We start from the raw sequence: 22,187 nt of genomic DNA on the forward strand, positions 1-22,187 counted from the left end.
TCTATGGTACATAATATCATTAAACGATTCAGAGAATCTGGAGAAATCTCTGTATGCAAGAGACAAGGCTGAAAACTGACATTGGATGCCTGTGATCTTCAGATCCTCAGGCGACACTGCATTAAAAGCAGACACATGTCTGTAGTGGAAATCACTGTGTGGCTCAGGAATACTTCAGAAAACCATCGTCTGTGAAAACAGTTAATTACTGCATCCACAAATTTAAAAACCATGCAATTTAAAACCATGTATAAACAATATCCAGAAACACCGCCACCTTCTCTGGGCCTGAGCTCTTTTACGTTGGACTGAGGCAAAGTGGAAAATTGTCCCGAGGTCTGACGAATCAAAAGTAGAAAATCTTTTTTGGAATCATGGACACCACGTCCTCCAGGCTAAAGAGGAGAGGGACCATCCGGCTTATCAGTGCACAGTTCAAAAGCTAGCATCTGTGATGGTATGAGGGGGTATTAGTGTACATGACATGGGTAGCTTGTACATCTGGGAAAGCATCATTAATGCTGAATGATATATACACGTTTCAGAGCAATATGCTGCCATCCAGAAAAAATCTTTTTCAGGGAAGGCCTTTCTTCTTTCAGCAATACAATGCCAAACCGTTTTCTGTACATATTAAAACTGCATGGCTCCATTGGAAAAGAGTCTGGGTGCTAAACTGGCCTGTCTGCAGTCCAGACCTGTCTCCCATTTAAAACATTTGGCACATTATGAAGCGCAAAATATGACAAAGGAGACCCCAAACTGTTGAGCAACTGAAATTGTATATCAGGCAAGAATGGGACAACATTTCTCTTTAAGAGCTACAGCAATTGGTGGTCTCAATTCCCAAACATTTACAGAGTGTGATGCAACACAGTGATGTTAAAAGTAGACGTGATGCAAAATATAAATCTATATATACTGTACACAGCATATATTTTTCACAAAACAATGAAATGTCTCAGTTTCAACATTTGATATTTTGTCTTTGTATTATTTTCAATGAAATATAAGGTGTCCATCATTTGCAAATTATCGCATTCTGTTTTTATTTATATTTTACACAGTAGCCCTACTTTTTTGGAATTGGGGTTATTACCTTATATCGTCTTGCTTGCTTAGCTATTGGCTTGTATTATACATTATAATAGTTTACTTAATGATACCTATAGTAGCTTGTGAGTGAACTTGCTGCTGGTTTTAGTTACCCTAACTTGCTAGTTCACTTGGCTGTCAGTTTATATTATACAGTGAAATAGAATGTATTATACATTATAATAGTTTACTTAATGATACCTAACTTGTGAGTGAATTGCTGCTAACTTTATTTACCTTACAAAGTAGTTTACTGAGTGTTAGCTAGCTTACTTAGCTGATCATAGCTACCTAATGTCAGATAACTGCTGCTAGAACTATTGATGTTTGCTAAGCTAACTTGTGCTGGCTAGCTTAGAAAATGTTTCAATACGGTACAATATTGTAACCTATTATGTAAGTAAGTGCACCAAGGTGCTGATGACACTAAAGACACCTTGAACCTTGAGTTATTATCTGTTATGCTAAGCAGGAGCGCATCAAGCTGTAGATTGCAATGCTGATGATTCCTAGGAATATTTACCTATGAATCTTTGTCACTCAGCTTCCCACCTTCATGTGTTGAAATGACAAAGTGCTGTATATTAGCAAAAAGTAAACTAAGCCTTATAATTAATATACTGAAGTAATAGAGATGACTAGAGACTGGAGGAAGGCAACATTGCATGTGCAGCATGTTCAATCAAATTCATATCCCCATCTTCTCTGATTCTCTATCTGTCTCTCTGTATTTGGCATATCACTGCAGTGATGTGGCCACTTTGATGGCTAGAAGAAAAAGCCGTCAAAGTTTTTTGGGAAGAATTACAGTTGTGATTTCCCATTGCCTTCTACTGGATAATTATAGATGTTTTCTCCTCTCAACCATTCACACACATTCACACCTATGGGCAATTTAGAGTAGCCAAGTAAGCATTTAGATGGTGGGGGAAACCAGAGCACTCGGAGGAAACCCACACAGACACAGGGAGAACATGCACACTCCACATAGGAAAGTTTGCCATTAGTAGTTGAAATAATATTTAAACACCCTGAGAAAATGAAGTCTTTGATATCAAAATAAGTTAATGAAACATAAATGAGCTACTGTAACAGTGTATGGACTTATACATGAATAAACTAACACCAATTAAACCATCCACGGGCAGCACAGTGGTGTAGTGGTTAGCACTGTCGCCTCACAGCAAGAAGGTCCTGGGTTCGAGCCCAGCAGCCGACGAGGGCCTTTCTGTGTGGAGTTGGCATGCTCTGCCCATGTCTGCATGGGTTTCCTCTGGGTGCTCCAGTTTCCCCCACAGTCCAAAGGTATGCAGGTTAAGCTAATTGGTGGCTCTAAATTGACCGTAGGTGTGAATGTGAGTATGAATGGTTGTTTGTGTCTATGTGTCAGCCCTGCAATGACCTGGCAACTTGTCCAGGGTGTACCCCGCCTCTCGCCCATAGTCAGCTGGGATAGGCTCCAGCTTGCCTGCCACCCTGTAGAACAGGATAAGCGGCTACAGATAATGGATGGATGGATGGATGGATGGATGGATGGATAAACCATCCACCTTTCAGTATCAGTCTTAATCATTCTACTTTGCTCTTGTTTAGACATACACAGGGTCAATACTGGTGGCAGTGAACCCATACCAGCTGCTGCCCATCTACACAGCTGACCAGATTCGCCTCTACACCAACAAGAAGATCGGAGAGATGCCTCCTCATATCTTTGCCATTGCTGACAACTGTTACTTTAACATGCAGAGGAATAACAAGGACCAGTGCTGCATCATTAGGTCAGATAAGTTTCAGTAGCAGTGGCTCATGGCCATCGATTTTGGTTGGGCAGAATGATGGAACAGCATAAATAATGACATAATTAATAATAATAATTCAAATAAAATTAAGTTGAGAGGCTATCATGATTGACTTATGCTATAAGCTACTATCTAGTGAATTTTTAGAGTAACCCTGTAAAAGACACTTGAGAATCAACATGATTCATCCAGCATACAGTCTAGCAATGCGTTCTCAGCGGTGCAGTAGGTGTGTTTGTCGGTTTCAGTCATATTTCCAGTCCAACTACATCTCAAATACCAAACAAAAGGCCTGTACCTAGTCCAAAACATTGACATTGGAAAAAGGAGACATTTTTCTTCTTTTCCATCCTTTGTGTTTGAAACAAGGTCACCACCACCCCCAGGTCCACACACATTTCTGATATGTGGAAATGATCTACTCCCCTTTTCCTCTATTTTTGCAACATATCTTAAAATAGAAATGGCTCTGTACATCAGAGACACGCTGTCTGCTCTTACGCTTTGCTTTTGTTTGCAGAAATTTTTAGATTTATTTCTAATTATTTGTTATATACCAAGATCTTGAGGGTCACAACGTATTTTTTCACTAGCCCAATTTGACATAAAAGTCATGACACTGCTAATCCTGCAAGTATCTCTCCCGTCTTCTGGTCCTTGCCTGAGCATGGGGTGACATTATTCCTGCCTCCATGTGCCTTTAGTGCTTATTGCAGTTCCTATTTTGACCACTAGGTGCAATATAAACTCTATGGAGCTAAATGGGTAATGTAGGCATGCTGACGATTGTGCAACAAAATTAAAGGAATGTCAGCTTTTGTCAGACATCAGCATTTTTTTTTAAATCATTAGTCACTCAAAAGAAGTAATTTGTATTTCAACAGAATTTAAAATAGAGTTGTGAAGAAAGATTTAATGGAGATTAATTTTTGCTTTGCCCCACCTACCCCTCAAAGTTTCAGATAATGAAATGAGTGAAATTTGGCGACTTCCATTTAAAGGTTTGGCCAAATGTCTTCACTTCAAATGTGGTTGATCAACGAAGACATATTTGGTGTTTGGTGTCATGTTTGGTTTTGCACTGGAGCTACTAGGGTAATCAACTCTACAAATCTCATCCAGTTCTTCAGTCATATGTGGTTTCTGTTATGTTATCAGCGCAGCCATTTTGGACACTTTTTCTAGTGTCAGTTTCCAGGTGAAACACACACATTAAAGGTACAAAGGATTAGGCTACCACCCCAGTGACAAAGCCAAAAAAAACAACAACAAGCAAACACTGTTTGCCGATCATGGCAAATGCCCTGACATGCCCTCCACACGTTTAAATTAAAAACAGAACTTTATAACAACAATTTATCCATTTTAAAAGTGATGGTTAAGAATAGGCTTACCTGGGTGCAGCCATTTGTGCTGAAACCAGATATGGTAAACTGGGATGTATGGATGCTGTCAGTCCCCACTCGCTTGCTCACTCGAGTTTGTTGACGGTGTAGTGGCTGGCTGCTTTATGTCCCGGGGCTCCCTCATGCCTGTGTTACCTTCTGGCTCTCCCCTTTTAGTTATGCTGTCATAGTTAGTTGCCGGAGTCCCTGCTTGTACTCAGTGCAATATGTACTGTACACTGTTCCTACTTATTCATGTGACATTGGGCATACCTAACAACCTGTGTTTTCTCTCTCTTTCTCTCCCCCCCCCCCCCCCCCCCCCCAAAAAAAAAATCTGTCCCTCTGAGTTACATGTCAATCCTGAGATCGAGATGCTGACCTCTTCTGCTCCTCGGACCTGCCTGATCCATCCTGGTGCCCTGTGTCTGGTTGGAGTCTCATCTCATCGCCCCTGTGAAGGACGGCCCCATGTGGACAGTTGGGGGTCGCGCCTGGAGGATGCTCTGGACTCTTACAGTGGTGCTTTTGTGGCTGGGGACTGCAGTTGACTTGCTGACTTTAGGATTGCAGTTGCCTTGCTGACTTTGGGACTACGGTTGTCGTGAACGGTTTTGCGCTCGGGTTTCCGTCAGTGGGGGGTTTATAGCATCAACGAAGCTGACTTTATGTTAGGACTGTTAATGTTATAGTCATGTTGTCTGTTGTTGCCCGGATGGGGATGGGTTCCCTTTTGAGTCTGGTTCCTCTCGAGGTTTCTTCCTCGTGTCATCTGAGGGAGTTTCCCTTGCCACCGTCGCCACAGGCATGCTCATTGGGGATAGATTAGGGATAAAATTAGCTCATATTTTAAGTCGTTCAAATTCTGTAAAGCTGCTTTGCGACAATGTTTATTGTTAAAAGCGCTATACAAATAAACTTGACTTGACTTGATATCCGCTTGTGATGTAACCAGTTGACTAGTACGCCATTTACCTTAGTAACACAGAGGCATCAAATAAAGGCTTCTACTTAAAAAAATAAATCCCCAGGTGTCACTGTGCGCTCTCTCTCTCTCTCTGCTTCAGATGGGTTGAATGCAGAGAAAACTTCATTGTGCTGTAATATGTATGTGACAAATAAAGGCTTCTTATTCTAAAACTCTACTCAGAAATTTTCTGTAACCATGTGATTTTTACTGGCAACAAAATCCGCGAATCAACAGACTTTTATGAAGTTTAAATCTCGGCTAGATAATATGCAGTACTGACACAGATACTAGTAAACAATATCCATTGTCATAGCAATGCAATTCTTGCCATCTAAAAAGACAGCCTTTCTCAGTGAATAAAAACAAACACAAGCATGTCACATAAAAATACAAGGAAAATTTTAGTTTTTGGAAAAAAAATACTACGAAATAATACAAATGAACATGAACACACACACACACACACGTAAACAGTGAGCACACACATACCCAGCCAGGAGGCTGTTTGCTGCATACCGGTATAAATGCTCCATCGCCAGCTACTGGTAAACAGTGTGTGTACTCACTGTTTACGTGTGTGTGTGTGTTCATGTTCATTTGTTCACTGCTTCAATGATCAGTCTTATTTTTACAGTCAAATGCTTGACATTCAGGCATCTTCAGAGTTGTTTACAACAAGTTAGAAGTGATGTATCCACTAGATCTCAGCCTTAATAACTCACGTGATGGGTAAGTGACACCACAATCTTGGATTCTCTCGTGTAATTTGTACTCAGGGCATGATATTTGAACCTCGGAGTGAGTAAGATATCAGTGCCCAGGGACATTTTACTTTAAAAGAAAAACAATCTGGATACAGTATACAGGTACAAATATGAACAAGTGAACACTCAGACATGTCTTGTTAGCCTTTATATTGATGATATCTGTCAGTATAAAGGAGTTTATTTTTGGTTTTGGTTTTTTTTGCCTTTAAAGGCAAAGGTTAGCATAGCCCTGCCTCCAAAAGTCTGATGGTGTAACTGTACTGGAAAGATGGATGTTATGTAGATAATAACAGAGTGAAATTTCAACCTAAATTTGTAATTTAAAAAAATAGATTGCACATCTTAACAGTGAAGTTCCAGCATTGAAGTTAGTATAGGAAGATTTGTATGTTATTTAAGGAAAATATTTTGGCTGAGATAGATTTTGATCTTTAGCCATATTAGCCTTGTAATCCCAGTGCTAAACTAAATCAGTAAACATTAGACACAGACTGATGCAAACATCTTGACTGCTCAACTACTTTTGAGATTGTGTAAATTTGATATTGTCCCTGAAGCAGTCTTTTAATGATGTTGGAGTATATGTTTAATTTCACAGTGGTGAGTCTGGAGCAGGGAAGACAGAGAGCACCAAGTTGATCCTGCAGTTTCTAGCTGCCATCAGTGGACAGCACTCCTGGATTGAACAGCAGGTGTTGGAAGCAAACCCCATCCTTGAGGGTGAGGAAAACTAAAGCTGCAATCACTTATTTCTGTTTGGCAGATTTAAATGTATTCCTCTGCTCAGACAGACCTGAAACATTTGATCCACACCTCAACAAGCCAATTATAAGGTCAAATTAGCGATATTAGAGCAGGAAACACACTAAAATATGGAATGAGGAGGAATAAAGAACTTCAGAAGAGTCAAATATTCAGAAGAGTATTACTGATAGGAATATTTAATACATTCAAGCAAGATGCAATGATTGTTGTTGTTTTTTTCAACAGCCTTTGGGAATGCCAAGACCATCCGTAATGACAACTCAAGCCGATTTGGGAAGTACATAGACATCCATTTCAACAAGAGAGGTGCAATAGAAGGAGCCAAAATTGAACAATACCTACTGGAGAAATCTCGAGTGTGTCGACAGGTACAAGAGTGAAAAAAGGGTCCATAAATGGAAATGTGGGCATATTTTTGAGTCCATATATGGAAAACAGAGCTGTTCTGAGTGGATTTGCTTCATGGGATGTAGGCTGTGCTGTCCTCAAGCAGGAAGAATGTATGGATGTGTGTGTGTATATATATAGTAGCAGTTCCTGATGTGGGTGGAGCACAGAAGCACAGCAGACAAGAGTTGATGGTCACACACAAACTTTATTTCACTTATTTTTAGCTTTTCAGCTTTCTTTTACTTACTTATTTACTCACTCTACATGCACACATGTGTTGTGGTCAGGAGGGAGCCTCTTTTCTCTGCTCTCCTCCTCCTTTTATGCTCCGTCCCTGTAACAAACACACATTAATTGAGCCACTTACCTTCCCCGACCCTGCCCTCCATTCACAGACTGCTGCTTGGCCACGGCCCCGCTGCCACACACACACACACACACACACATATATGGACACTGGTGTTTTACTAGGAAATACACCACTTGTATTTTTCAGATGAGCTACATCCATGACATGGAGATTGAAAACCATGACATAAATGTCTATATGTCCTTCGTGAGGAAATCGATGAATTGTTTTAATAAATTTGGGTACTTTTTGTTTGTGAATGTGTTTTTCATACAAACTTTGTTATAGATTTATATTTTATGACTTCTACATTATCAAGTCAGTACAAAAACACTTTAGAGATCCAAACGTTCATTGTCCAAAGCAAAGTTAAATGTTACAGAAAAAAAATTGTATCTGAGCAGCATATTCCATAAGAGACCACTTTTCAAATTAAAAAAGGAAACATAATGAAGGCTACTGGGTTTTGCTGCAAAATTAAGAAGTAAGTACGACAGTCAAGAAGAAGAAGAACAACAAGAGGAAGAACAGCAACTTTATTCATCACATACTTGTGAAATTCCTCTCTGCATTTAACCCATCTGAAGCAGTGAACACACACATGCGCACACACACACATACCCAGAGCAGTGGGTAGCCATGCTAACAGCGCCTGGGGAGCAGTTGGGAGTTAGGTGCCTCGCTCAAGGGCACCTCAGCCCAAGGCTGTCCCATATTAACCTAACCGCATGTCTTTGAACTATGGGGTAAACCGAAGCACCCGGAGGAAATCCATGCAGACACGAGGAGAACATGCAAACTCCACACAGAAAGGCGGCTGCCGGGCTTGAACCCAGAACCTTCTTGCTGTGAGGCGACCATGCTAACCACTTACACCACCGTGCCAAAATATCCAGAAGAACTGTGGCTGGTTCTGCAAGATGCTCAGTAAAACCTCATTTCCTTATAAAACTGCACTCATTATTCCCGATACTTTTTTTTTTTTAAAGCAAAGGGTCGTCTCACACCAAATATTGACTTTCTGTTTCATTTATTACGGCTTAGTGTTGTTTAAATTTATTTTTTAATGTTGAAACATTTCATTTAATTATTTTTAAGCCATTTTTGGTTTACAGCACTTCTTTACATGTGCCTAAGAGTTTTGCACAGTACTGTAGACACACACACACACACACAGGCAGGACACAGGCACTTACTGATGTACATGCAGAGGAAAGCGTGGAACAAACAGTAATGAAGCCAAATCATGAAACAGGAATTGTGGATGTGGACAGGCGAGGGTCAGTCGATTTGCAAACAGGACAACGTAGACTAGGCAGGAAGAATAGATGAGGAAGAGTAGCGAGAGTCAGAATAATGATAAGCAGTCAGGAAGATGAGGCTTGGTATGAACTGGAGAACTAAGGACAATACTTCACAATGAGTACTTGAATGCGAGTTGTTTAAGTAGCTGATTAAGTAGTTGTGCTGATTACAGATGCACTTCAGCTGTGTTCAATACACTGGTGACTGGGGGCGCTGTGGTTCATGGGCGTTGTAGTCTTGAGCGGCTATGTTTGTAGTTTGTTCAGCGCTGCTGTTCTCAACACTTATACTGACAGAGCCCCACCCCTGAGGAGCTCCCTCGGGGAGCTACATTCTTCCTGGGGCGCCCTCTCCTCCTGGGTACCAGCTTGTCTGGGTGTTGAGCGTGGAAGTCCTGCTTTAACAGGGGATCCAAGATGTCTTTGGCTGCCACCCAGCTTCATTCCTCAGGTCCATAGCCCTCCCAGTCTACCAAGTACTCGACCTGACCTCCTCTGCATTTGGAGTTGAGTAACCTGTTGACCTGGTAGATGGACTCACCCTCGACGCTTAGTGACGGGTGCTCTTGGACAGGGGAGTTTTAGGCAAGCGGCCCTGGAATGGCAGGTTTTAAACAGGAGACATGGAATGAGGGGGAGATTCAGCTGTGAGAGAAAAGTTCTAACCTGTAGGAAATTTCATTTATATATCGAAGTACCTTGAAGGAACCAATATACCATGCTTGCAGAACCAAGAGGTTCTTGGTCGATACCCAAACTCTGTCACCTGGTGAGAACTCTGGGTTGTTACCTCTATGCTTGTTGGCATATTCTTTGTACTTGGTGTTGACAGTCTCAGTACATTGATGGACCTCCTCCCAGATGGTCTGGCTGCGCGAGAACTAGTTCTCTACTGCTTGAACTTGGACTGGAGAGTTGTCCCAGGGAAACAGCGGAGGTTGGTAGCCGAGTTGCACTGAAAGGGCGTTAGCGGAGTTGCCGAGTGTTTTAAATGAGTTTTGTGCATACTCTGCCCACGGAGTGAAGCAGGACAAGTCCCCCTGGTTTGTCATGCAAAAGATCCGTAAGAAGCATCCGATTTCCTGATTGGCTCATTCCACCTGGCCATTAGATTGGGGATGGTAGCCTGACATGAGACTTACAGAAACACCAAGTCGTTCCATCAAGCATGTCCATAAGCAAGAGATAAACTGGGGATCTCTGTCACTGACTATGTCCTCAGGGATCCCATAGTAGGAAGAGTTTGTGATTTGGAGAACCTGTCCACTAACATCATGATGGTGGTGTTGTCCTGTGATGGTGGTAGGTCAGTGATGTAGTCCAGCGTTTCTCAACCTTTTTTCAGTCACGGCACCCTTCAGAAGTATGAAAATTCTCAAGGCACCCCCATATAAAATATACATAGTCACGCTGACCATACGCTGACCCCGGCAGTGATGTTGTGACATGGGAAAGGGGGCCTTGAGACAAATTTTGATGATGCATGAGGCGGCGATGATCTGCATTAGTGTAACTATCATTTTTTGGAATTTTAATTCACTTTATTTATTTCAATGTTAGAATATATAATTTTTTGACGGCACCCCTAATGAAGCCAGAAGGCACCCCAGGGTGCCGTGGCACCCCGGTTGAGAAAGGCTGACGTAATCATTAGCTAAGTGTGACCAAGGTCTCTGAGGTACTGGGAACAGGCAAAGTTTACCTGCTGAAGGAGTTTGTGGAACCTTTGCTTGTGCACACTTTGGAACATGATATGATAAATTGGTTGATCTCCGTGAGCATGTTTTCCCACCAGTACTTGTTCTTAAGCATTTGATGAGTCTGATGGCTTCCAGGGTGTCCTGTGGTGGGAAATGTATGCACCCAAGTGATGAGTCACCCACGGAGATGCTTGGGTATGTAAAGAAGGCCTGATGGAAGACTGACCGGAAGAGTCTTGGGTTTCATTTTTTACATGTTAAGGCAGCAGCAAATGCAGGACACAGAGAGTTATGGTTAAATTTTCAGTCTTTTATCTTGACTTGAAATGTAACCCATTTCCAATTCACAACACAATCATTTCACCTAGGCCTAGGTCCCCCAAACGAAGATTTCACATTCATACCAAAACAAAATTCACAATACCATGGTAAAACATCTTACTGTCCTTTAGGCATCGCAATCAGGTGCACCACATGCGTGAGAGTGTCTTTAGCATGGTCCCAAATGTCTGACCGCGGTGTAGCAGTGTCCAAGGTGCTCCAATACTTTATATAGCAATCCAACATGGTAACGTGTGTTCCAGTGCATCCAAAAGTATCTGAAGAGAGCAAGTGAACAAGAAAACATTCCTTCTGGAATCTTCTCGTGATTCACTTCCCGCGCATTTGCGGGTAATCAAGGATAGGCTAGTCGCGACGCTGCATTCTCAACTAGTTCTGATTACACTCAATTAAACTTTGGCTGAACTCTTGGCCTACTGATGAACTACTTCCTTCTAAATTCTAAACTCCGCCCTAGCCCATACTCTGTACAGGCAAAGCAGGAGAGAATGAAACTGACATTGTAACTTTACAATTTTTGCTATTCCAATGTTCTTAATGTTACACATAATATTATGCCAAAATAAAATGTACAATCATGTGAAAATGGAAAATAAGAATACAATCATGTAAAAATGAAAATTATAAATGTTTATCCATCACATGTTCTCCTGATCTAAGTCCCAAGTAATGGACTGCAAAAAGCACTTGGAGGGGAGAATTGGGTAGGTGGTGGTGGGATCCTGATGGTCTGAAGCGAAGGTGCAGGACAGGGCATCTGCCTTCGAGTTCTTGGAGCCTGGAGGAAATGAGATGGTGAAGTTGAACTGTGTGAAAAAGAGTGCCCAACTGGCCTGGTGCGGATTAAGTCTTTTAGCCTTCTTAAGATACCCCAGATTCTTGTGGTCAGTAAGCATTATGAAGAGGTGAGTGGTCCCCTCTAGCCAGTGTCTCCACTCCTCAAGACCAAGCTTGATGGCTAGTAGTTCCTGGTTCCTGACATCATAGTTTCTCTCTACAGCAGTGAGTTTCTTAGAAAAGAACACCACAGGATGGAGTTTTTGTCTCTTGCCACAATGTTGGGATAAGACTCCTCCCACTCCTGTGTCAGATGCATCAACCTCCACTGTGAAGGGCTTGGTTGGGTCGGGATGTTGTAGGACCAGAGCCGATGCGAATTTGCTCTTAAGATGATGAAGGCCTCTTATGCAGATGGGTTCCATTGAAGCTTCTTAGGTCCCTTCTTGAGCAGGGCTGTTAGGGGGGCTGTGATAGTGCTGAAGCCCCTGATGAAGCGATGATAGAAGTTAGCAAAGCCCAGAAACCTTTGAAGTTCTTTTATAGACTTGGGAACTGGCCAAGACGTGACTGCACTAACCTTGGAGGAGTCCATGCTAACTCCCTCAGGACTTATTATATATCCCAGGAAAGAAATCTGTTTACAGTGAAATTTGCACTTCTCTGCCTCGACGTAAAGGTGGTTAGCTAGGAGGCGTTGGAGAACTGCTTTGACATGTTCCATGTGGATCTTCTCATCAGGAGAGTAGATAAGGATATCATGAATATCATGCAATAACATACCTTCCTAGCATATCCCTTAATATGTTGTTGATCAGGCACTGGAATGCACTCGGCGCTGAAGCGAGGCCATACGGCATTACCCGGTACTCAAAATGGCTGGTAGTTATGCTGAATGCCGTCTTCCATTCATCGCCCTTCTTAATTCTGATTAGATTGTAGGCACTGCGTAGGTCGAGCTTGGAAAATATCCTGGTGGAATGAAGCTGTTCTAGGGCAGACAGAACAAGAGGAAGAGGATAGGGGTACTTGACTGTGACCTGATTGAGACCTCTGTAATCTATGCAGGGTCTGAGCCCACCACTTCGTTTCTCCACAAAGAAGAAGCCTGCTGAAGCCGGAGACTTGGATGGATGAATATAACCCTGATCAAGGGCCTCTTGGATGTATGGCCTCCATGGTGGCTTGAGCTTTCAGAGAGAGAGGGTAGATTCGGCCCCACAGGAGTATCATACCTGGTCGGAGGTCTATGGCACAATCATATGGTTGGTGGGGCAGTAGCCCACAAGCCTTCCCCTTGCTGAAGACTTCCTGTAGGTCTTAGTAACATTCTAGGATTTGAACCATGGAACTTGGTTGAGGATTCTCTACCGATGTAGATGAAATGCACAGGCGTGGACATGACGGACAGTTCTGAAAGCATGTGGGAGACCATTGAAGAATTTCTTTACTATGCCATGAGATCAGTCAGTCATGCAGTTGCAGCCAGGGAAAGCCAAGAATGATGTCATGAAGTACAGTATTAGTGACCTAGAGGATATGTGTTTGAAATGGAGCACCCCCACCTGGATGTTGAATGGGAGCGGTTCGGGTGGTAACGAAGCCTTCCCATATGGGTCCTCCATCGACTGCTCGGATGCTGAGTGGACTCTGCAGAGGGATTGTAGGTAAGTCGTAATTTCTCGACAATCATGCTGCTGATGAAATTCCCCTCTGCCCCTGAGTCAATAAAGGCAGATATAATGTGTGTGGCTGACTGCAACCGTAACACTGGTACTTTAAACGAATGAGCATTAAACTTTCTTTTAGGACTCCCCACTCGTGTCGGGACCTCTACTGGATTGGAATGAGGCAGGCGAAGAGGGCACTGGCAAAGTCGATGTTCCGAACTCCCACAGTAGAAGCAAAGACCTTCCTTTTGCCGCCTTTCACGTTCTGAGCACTTTAAATGCGTGTTCGAAACTTCCATTGGTGTAGCTTCCTTGGATGGCTGAACAGGCATGGAGGTCTCCTTCAGAGAGGGTCAACTGGTCAACAGGTGGTCCAGTTGGATCGCTAGATCAATGAGAGAGTCTAAGGTTAGCTTTTCATCCTTATATGCCAATTCACTCAGTACCTCAGGACGGAGACCTTGGCAAAACACAGCCTTGAGCGCTCGTGCGTTCCACCCACTTGCCGCTGCCACTGTTCTGAAGTCCAAGGCATATTCAGCAACACTCCATGAGCCCTGCTTCATGTTAAGAAGGATCTCTCCTACCTCGATTCCATCTGGTTCAAGGTCGAAAGCCTGCTTGAATAACTCAAGAAACCGCTCATAGGAAGTCGTGTGATCTCCTCCACTGATCCATATGGCACTTTCCCACTGTAGCGCTTTACCATTGAGAAAGGAGAAAAACTGCAATTTTATGCTCATCATAGAGATTCGGTAAAGATGAGAAATACATAGAGCATTGAAGCAAAAAACCTCTACAGGTGCGGGCATCACCGGCGAATCTTTCTGGGATGGGGAGCGGTGCTGTGGTACTAGGAGATGTCTCAGGGCGTGGTAGGAGGACCTGTGACATAACAGCTGCAAGCTGTGCCATCCATGTGTTGAGGTCTGCAAGCATTTGTTGATGTTCTCCCAACAAACGTCCCTGAGTGTTTAAATGCGGTTGGTTTCGCCTCCTTGGCTTCATCCATTTTAGTCGAAGTATCCTGTCAGGACGCGGGCACTTACTGATGTAAATGCAGAGGAGAGCTGGGAACAAATAGTAATGAAGCCAAATCATGAAACAGGAATAGTGGTTGTGGACAGACGAGGGTCGGTTGATTTGCGAACAGGACAACGTAGACTAGGCAGGAAGAATAGACGAGGAAGAGTAGCGAGAGTCAGAATAATGATAAACAGTCAGGAAGATAAGGCTCGATATGAACTGGAGAACTCAGGACGACATTTCGCAATGAGTGCTTGAGTGCGAGGTGTTTAAGTAGCATTGTGCTGATTACAGATGCACTTCAGCTGTGTTCAATACGCCGGTGACTGGGGGCACTGTGGTTCATGGGCATTGTAGTCTTGAGCGGCCATGTTTGTAGTTTGTTCAGCGCTGCTGTTCTCAACACTCATGCTGACGGACACACACACACGTGCGCGCACACACACACAAGCTAAAATGCACTGACCAGACAGAATTTCTGTGTGGAATTTTTTTTATAATTAAAGTCTTTATTGTTTTTTCCCATTAACAACATAACAACCAACATTAAAGCAATCTGGGCCAACAAAAAAAAGACACTACAAAAGTACATACATACAATACTTTTAAAGAAAATAACAATAAAAAGGAAACAAGATTTAAAAAATAAATAAATAAAGGAAAAGAGGAAATATGTTGGGTGGCATTTTATATCATCGGAAACTATTTAGTCTACCTATGAGCCATTAGACTGTTGAGACTGTATAAAGTGTAGAAAATGAGACCAAACCTTATGAAATTTACCCCTACCATCATTCAGTCTGGCAATGAGCTCCTCAAAGGAGGCTGTATCTGTCATTAACTTCAACCAGTCTGTAAAACTAGGCCTCACTTGGCTTTTCCAGTGTCTCAGAATTATTCTCACTGCAGTGATAAATCCAGCAATTGCCAGAGCAGACTCTGCTTTTGACACCCTTGGTGGTAAGAGAGACCTGTCTCCAAGCAAGCATAACTGGGGAGATTCTAGCAGTGGTGTATCTAACCATTTTCCAATAATATTGAGAATTTGTTTCCAAAAAGGAAAGACAAAGGGGCATTCCCACAAAAGATGGAGATATGAACCAGTGTCATTCATACATTTCCAACACTGATTTTCATTCATCAATCCCATTTTATGGAGCTTAACAGGTGTATAATAATATCTATAAATAACCTTATAGCGTGTAAATTTACTAACTGCATCCCTCACAGGCCAACCTGCATTGGAGACCATTTCTTCCCATAATTTCTCATCTATGTTTGAATTAAGATCCCTCTCCCAGATTAGCCTTAAGTTTTGGCAGCTACCATACATGCTGTCTGCCATGATTTTATAAAAGGCAGATGCAGTATGCACAAGCCCAGGCATCATAAAATAGCAGATCAGTTTGTTTGTATTTGTATTATCAAGTGGAATCTTCAAGCTTGTTATGCAGCTCCTCAGTTGTAAATACTTCCAGAAGTCTGTTTATCCACTAAATTAAATTTTTGTTTTAACTCACCATCCGCATACAGGTCACTGATTCTATTAATGTTTTTGTTTAGCCAGGTGGTCCATACAAAAGATTCCCTCCCAACCTTAATAGAGGGGTTATTCCAAATGGAGGAGTACATTTGCTCATACTGGGATATATGCAATAACTTGTGTACTTTTGCCCAGATCTCTCTGGAGCACTGCAGAATTGGGTCTGACTGATTCTTTTTCTGAAGGGTTTGTGACAGAGCTTCAATTGGCCCAGATGGAAATACCAGTTCCCTCTCTGTCTATCCATCCCAGACTTGAACTTCCATCACACCAGTGTTTAGAGAGTTTGAACACTTCAAAAGATATTTTGTATAACTCCACATTAGGTAAACCCAGTCCCCCTTTGCTTCTAGTAGTAAATAACTGATCAAGTTTTAAACGGGGTTTCTTTCCGTTCCAAAGAAAATCTCTAATTATTTGATTATACTGTTTAAAGAAAGAATCTGGAACAGTTAATGGCACCATCATAGATACGTAATTTACCTGTGGCGCAACCATCATTTTAACAGTATTAACTTTTCCCCATAGGCTAAGATTAATCAGTTTCCGCTTTTCCAAGTTAGTCTTTATACGCTGAAGCAATGGGAAAAAATTTGTTTGCACCATATCTTTAACGTCTGGAGTGAGATAAATCCCAAGATACTGCATCCCAGACTCTATCCACTTAAACTGGAGTGTACTGTTTAATACTGGGCAACAGGCCCTTGACACTGGCATTACCTCAGACTTATTTAAATTAATCTTGTAACCTGATATTTCAGAAAAAGCTTCCATAATTCTGAAGAACCTAGGAGCTGAAGCAGCAGGATCCACAGATAACCAAAGAATATCATCGGTGTAGAGAAACAGTTTATGCTCCCTTCCTCCTGCTCTTACACCCTGTATGCTTGTGTCTGATCTGATAGCTATAGCAAGTGGCTCTAGAAATAAAATAAATAACAGTGGAGAAAGGGGATTTCCCTGTTTCGCACCTCTAGATACATTGAAAAAGGGTGAGACTATGCCATTGGTCAGAACTGATGCCTTTGGTTCCGCATATATCAACTGTATCCATTGAATGAATCCTGACCTGAATCCAAAGCTCTTCAGTACATGAATCAGGAACTCCCACTCCACTCTATCAAACGCCTTCTCTGCATCTAAAGAGAAGGCGGCAATAGATTTATCAGCCTCCCTGCTTTGCCACATCAAATGGAGCAGACGTCTTAAATTGTCAGAGGAAGACCTGCCTTTTACAAATCCCACCTGATCTGGATCTATAATAAATGGAACAATATTCTCAAGGCGCATGGCCAAAACTTTAGTGAGAATTTTATGGTCTACATTAAGCAGGCTAATGGGGCGGTAGCTGGCTGGATCTGTAGAATCCTTACCCTTCTTAAGAATCACAGAAATTACTGATTCATTAAGAGTGCTAGGCAAATGACCGACTGATTCAGAATACACCTGTGCTAATACAGGAGCCAAAATATCAATATACAGCTTGTAATATTCAACAGGGAAGCCGTCTAACCCTGGAGTTTTGCCTGACTGCATTGATTGAATGGCCTTTCTCACCTCCCCTTCACTAACAGGAGTTTCCAAATGCAGCACTTGCTCTGGTGACAGACTTGGGAGTTTGGTACTGGAAAACCACCTTTTCAATTTTTCAAAGCTAATGACAGTATCTGATGTGTAAAGGGTTTTATAAAAGTCCATAAATACTTGGTTAATTTCTTTGGCTGAAGTGACCATTTTTCCATTACTAGCTTTAACACATGGTATCACAGATGCAGTCTCCTGCTTTTTTAATTGCCTTGCTAGTAGTTTGCCTGCTTTCTCTCCACTTTCGTAAAAGCTGGATTTAAGTCTAAACATGGCATACTCAGCCTTCTTACTGTAAATGTAGTTAAGACTGTACTTCAGTTCACACACCTGTTTCAATAAGTCTTCACTGTAGTTCTCTGACAGTTCTCTCTCTTTATGCATTATCTTATCCTCCAGTCCTTTTATTGTCTCCCTATCACATTTCTTCATTCTGGATGCATGAGCAATAATTTTGCCTCTGATAAAGGCCTTAGAAGCCTCCCACACTGTGCCTATTTTAGGGGTAGAACCAATATTAACATGAAAGAAGCTTTTAAGATCTTCTGAAAGTGTCTGTTTAAACACAGTGTCTTGTGTTCGTCCTTATGCTCCTTAAGCAAAACAAACTTCAGCTTTTTATGCACAAGAATTGCAACCCCTCTTTTACTACTATCAAATGAACTATGAAAGACATGTCCTACCCATCCCCTACAAAGTTTCATTGCCTCTGATTTCCTCATATGAGTCTCTTGGAGAAGCACAATATCTGCCTGCCTTGCCTTAAGATAAAGCAAGCATTTCTTCATGTATTAAGTCTCCACCTATTGCTTTTGATGTTCTCAAAGGAAGTAGAAATGTAGAGCTCAACAGTAGCATGGTCCGTTAATGCTATTACACCTATTGTAGCATCCTGTACCAATTCAATCAGGTTTTTAGAAATTAGAAAATAATCAATTCTGCTGTATGATTTATGATTGTGAGTAATAGGTATATTCCCTCTTATTAGGATTAGTTAATCTCCAAATATCAACAATCCCAATGTCTTCCTGGAGTTGATACAATGCCAGTCTGCCCTTAGATGGTGCAGGAGAATATCTAGACTTATCCAATACAGGGTCTAGGGTCTGATTAAAGTCCCCGCCAAGTATTAAGCACCCGTCCTCGAATGATCCCAAGAGCTTATTGACTTTATGAAAAAAAACTGGATTGTCCTCATTAGGCGCATAAACATTACATAGATTGATCCTGCTCCCATTAATTACAGTTTCAATACAAACAATCCTCCCTTCTTCGTCCTTATGCTCCTTAAGCAAAACAAACTTCAGCTTTTTATGCACAAGAATTGCAACCCCTCTTTTACTACTATCAAATGAACTATGAAAGACATGTCCTACCCATCCCCTACGAAGTTTCATTGCCTCCGATTTCCTCATATGAGTCTCTTGGAGAAGCACAATATCTGCCTGCCTTGCCTTAAGATAAAGCAAGCATTTCTTCAGCTTAGTAAGATTCTGTGTCCCATTTATGTTCCATGAAATTACTTTTATATAATTGGTACTGTTCCCTTGTGCGCTCATATCATCTCCCATACCAGTATAATGCCACCACCCACATGAAGATAAAGAAGGAAAATAAAAAACAAAAAAACCAAATAATAATACTTAATATAAAAACACAACAGAGGCCCATAATCTCTTGAACAACGGCACAATCACACCTGAACAAGCCCCTAAAACTGGGGTAAATAACATTACCAAACCCCCATCTTCACCCCTGATCCCCCACAAAATCTGTCCCTTCCTCTTTATGGGGGAAACCCCACCCTTTACCTGGTCCATGGGGCGCCTAAACAATGGTTACCAACCAGTCCTCCTATGTCCAATAAGACATTCAAGCCCTATACAACAGAATTCACCCATATAAAGTAGGCTAAAGTTGCCTTAAACCAAAACATTTATCATAATTATGTAAATGATGCAAGGTAAATTATGATATCAACATATTCAAGAATTACTTTGACAGATGCTAGTGGGCCAATTAAAGAGAGGCAGAGAGAATAAAGAATCCTTCCTTACATAAAACGTCCAACAAGTAGATTGCTAGTGGAATGCTATCACTTAGCTTGGAATCAGCCTACCCACAGTCAGTCTGAACCATCTGTCTCCTTCTCAAGGAACTGTAGCGCTTTCTTGTGATCTTCAAAAATCATCTTCTTCCCCTTCCAAGTGAAGAAGAGCCTTGCCGGATAAGCAAGCATAAATCGAATGTCCATTGCATGGAGTTTCTTCCGAACATCAGTAAATTTCCTCCGCTTGTCGGCCACAGCTTTTGTTACATCCGGAAAGAATGAAATCTTGGAGCCTTTCCATTCTAGCGCTGTTTTATGCTTGTATTTTGCCTTAACAGCGGCCATCACCCGATCCCTCTCTAGCAGTGAATGTAATTATAGAACAACTGGTCGTGGAGAGGACCGATCCTCCGTCAATGGTGGACCAGGTCGATAAGCGCGCTGTACCTCATTGTCGGCTAGCTTCACCTCCAAAACTTCAATAAGTTGATGAGATTGTAGTCTCAGATTTTCACCCTGACTTTCCTTTAGTCCAACTAACTGCAAATTCAGGCATCTATCCCTGTTTTCTGCCTCTTGAATAGCCCTCTGTAACTCTTCACAGTGCTTCACTCTTTTCTGTAATTCAGAGGCCAGTCGGGCATTTTCCGTCTCTATGGCCATAAATCGACCGTCTGCCTCCTCCAGCCTCTCAAATATGGTGGTAATGTCCATGCTAGTTTTAGCTTGTGCTGACTTAACACTCGACACATCCTCTTGTAACTCTTTAAGTATACTGCTAACCTGAGCCATCTTGTGCATAGTCTTTTCCAGAGTAGCCTGAAGTCCCACTATGGCATCTGTTGCAAGGCTGGCAGCGCCAGCAGTAGTCGATGTCATTCTGGATGTAGCACCACTAGCCATGTTAGCGTTTTGCTTAGCAGTTCTACTAGGTCTTGACGAAGCTGCCATGAGAGTGAAGAAAAACGCGAATATGCATGTCTAAGTACTCAGATGTGTTGCATTACACCTTGCATATCGTTATCAGACATAATAGGGCGTAAACTGCCAAATATACATTAAAATTAGGAGTTTTCTGCAGAGAGGAAATTTCTAGGCGACCATCTCCCTCAGCGGTCCCACGTGACTCCTGTGTGGAATTTTAAGTCATGTTTATAAATGATAAAGTCATAATCATTAACAAAATTGCTAAAAAATAATAAAAAAATCTAACATTACATTGTATCCAAGAAAATCTTACATTACAATCATAAATGTGCTTTGGCATGCATAGGACACTATCTCTCTTCTGGAGTCTCCCAAAAAAATAATTATTTAATTAATTTTAATAATATAAACATTTTATGGCCTTTGTGAAAGACATTGTTCTTTTGAAAGATAGTTCCCTATCTTACTCAGTCACATTAGATAGAACGCTTGTCAGACTTTTCCACAGGGCATCGGGCATAATTGAGACCAATAATGAACTTGAATGATGTAGCTGAGGTTGAGGAACTGTAGAAGTTCAGGAGTTGAATCAAATTAAGTTCTGCAAATTGAAACAAAGAAACAAGCTCAGCAGTTAGACCTTCCTGCATCAATCTGTAAAAGTTCAGGAGTTGTAGACGTTCAGGAGTTGTTCTTCTTATTTAAGTTTATTTTTCTGCTCAAACTATTCCAGTTCAGATGCTGACTGTTGTTTTTCCTCTCTCTTTACAAGGCCCAGGATGAGAGGAACTACCATATTTTTTATTGTATGCTGAAAGGCATGACTTCAGACCAGAAGAAGAAACTTGGCCTGGGCAAAGCAACAGATTACACCTACCTCACTATTGTAAGTGAAGATATTATATTGGTGCTATGACTGTACCATGACTGATTTTCTCATTCACACATGCAGAAAGATCATATCTTGACTACATTGGACATTTTTACTTTAACCTTTGAAAAATGAATGGATAGAATTTAGAGGAAGGGTCAGGGCTGGGGAAAAGGAGACAAAGGAGTTTTCAACTCTGAGTAAGTAATAATGGGCGATGGTAATAAAAAAGAAACGTCCACTTATAGAGAGTCTGTTCTCTGTTTCCCTACCCTTCCCTTCAGGGAAAATGCACTGTGTGTGATGGCCGTGATGACCAGAAGGAGTATTCCAACATCTGTTCAGCCATGAAGGTGCTCATGTTTACAGACACAGAGAACTGGGAGATCTCTAAACTGTTGGCCTCCATTCTGCATATGGGCAACCTCAAATATGAAGGTGACGTGCACACGTGCACACACACAGAGGCAGAATGATGCTAAGGATCTTGGATGCTGGGAGATATGATAATATGATAAATTGTCACTTGCAAAAGATTAATTTGTAATATTAGTTGTGTTGCAGGCGGCACGGTGGTGTAGTGGTTAGTGCTGTCGCCTCACAGCAAGAAGGTCTGGGTTCGAGCCCCGTGGCCAGCGAGGGCCTTTCTGTGTGGAGTTTGCATGTTCTCCCCGTGTCCGCGTGGGTTTCCTCCGGGTGCTCCGGTTTCCCCCACAGTCCAAAGACATGCAGGTTAGGTTAACTGGTGACTCTAAATTGACCATAGGTGTGAATGTGAGTGTGAATGGTTGTCTGGTGACTTGTCCAGGGTGTACCCCGCCTTTCGCCCGTAGTCAGCTGGGATAGGCTCCAGCTTGCCTGCGACCCTGTAGA

The 22,187-nt window shown here is 41.9% G+C and overlaps 1 protein-coding gene across 1 annotated transcript in view; it reads left to right on the top strand.

The window, feature by feature from the left end:
• Positions 1–22,187, top strand: part of myo7aa (myosin VIIAa) — a 233,156-nt gene that overhangs the window by 39,320 nt on the left and 171,649 nt on the right. The window contains exons 4-8 of the mRNA XM_060924322.1: positions 2,689–2,873; positions 6,615–6,736; positions 7,007–7,149; positions 21,216–21,329; positions 21,599–21,752. Of these exons, the coding sequence (XP_060780305.1) occupies positions 2,689–2,873; positions 6,615–6,736; positions 7,007–7,149; positions 21,216–21,329; positions 21,599–21,752 (718 nt within the window). The remainder of the gene's footprint in view (positions 1–2,688; positions 2,874–6,614; positions 6,737–7,006; positions 7,150–21,215; positions 21,330–21,598; positions 21,753–22,187) is intronic.

The sequence above is a fragment of the Neoarius graeffei genome, chromosome 6 (genome assembly GCF_027579695.1).
Source record: "Neoarius graeffei isolate fNeoGra1 chromosome 6, fNeoGra1.pri, whole genome shotgun sequence".
NCBI lineage: Eukaryota > Metazoa > Chordata > Actinopteri > Siluriformes > Ariidae > Neoarius > Neoarius graeffei.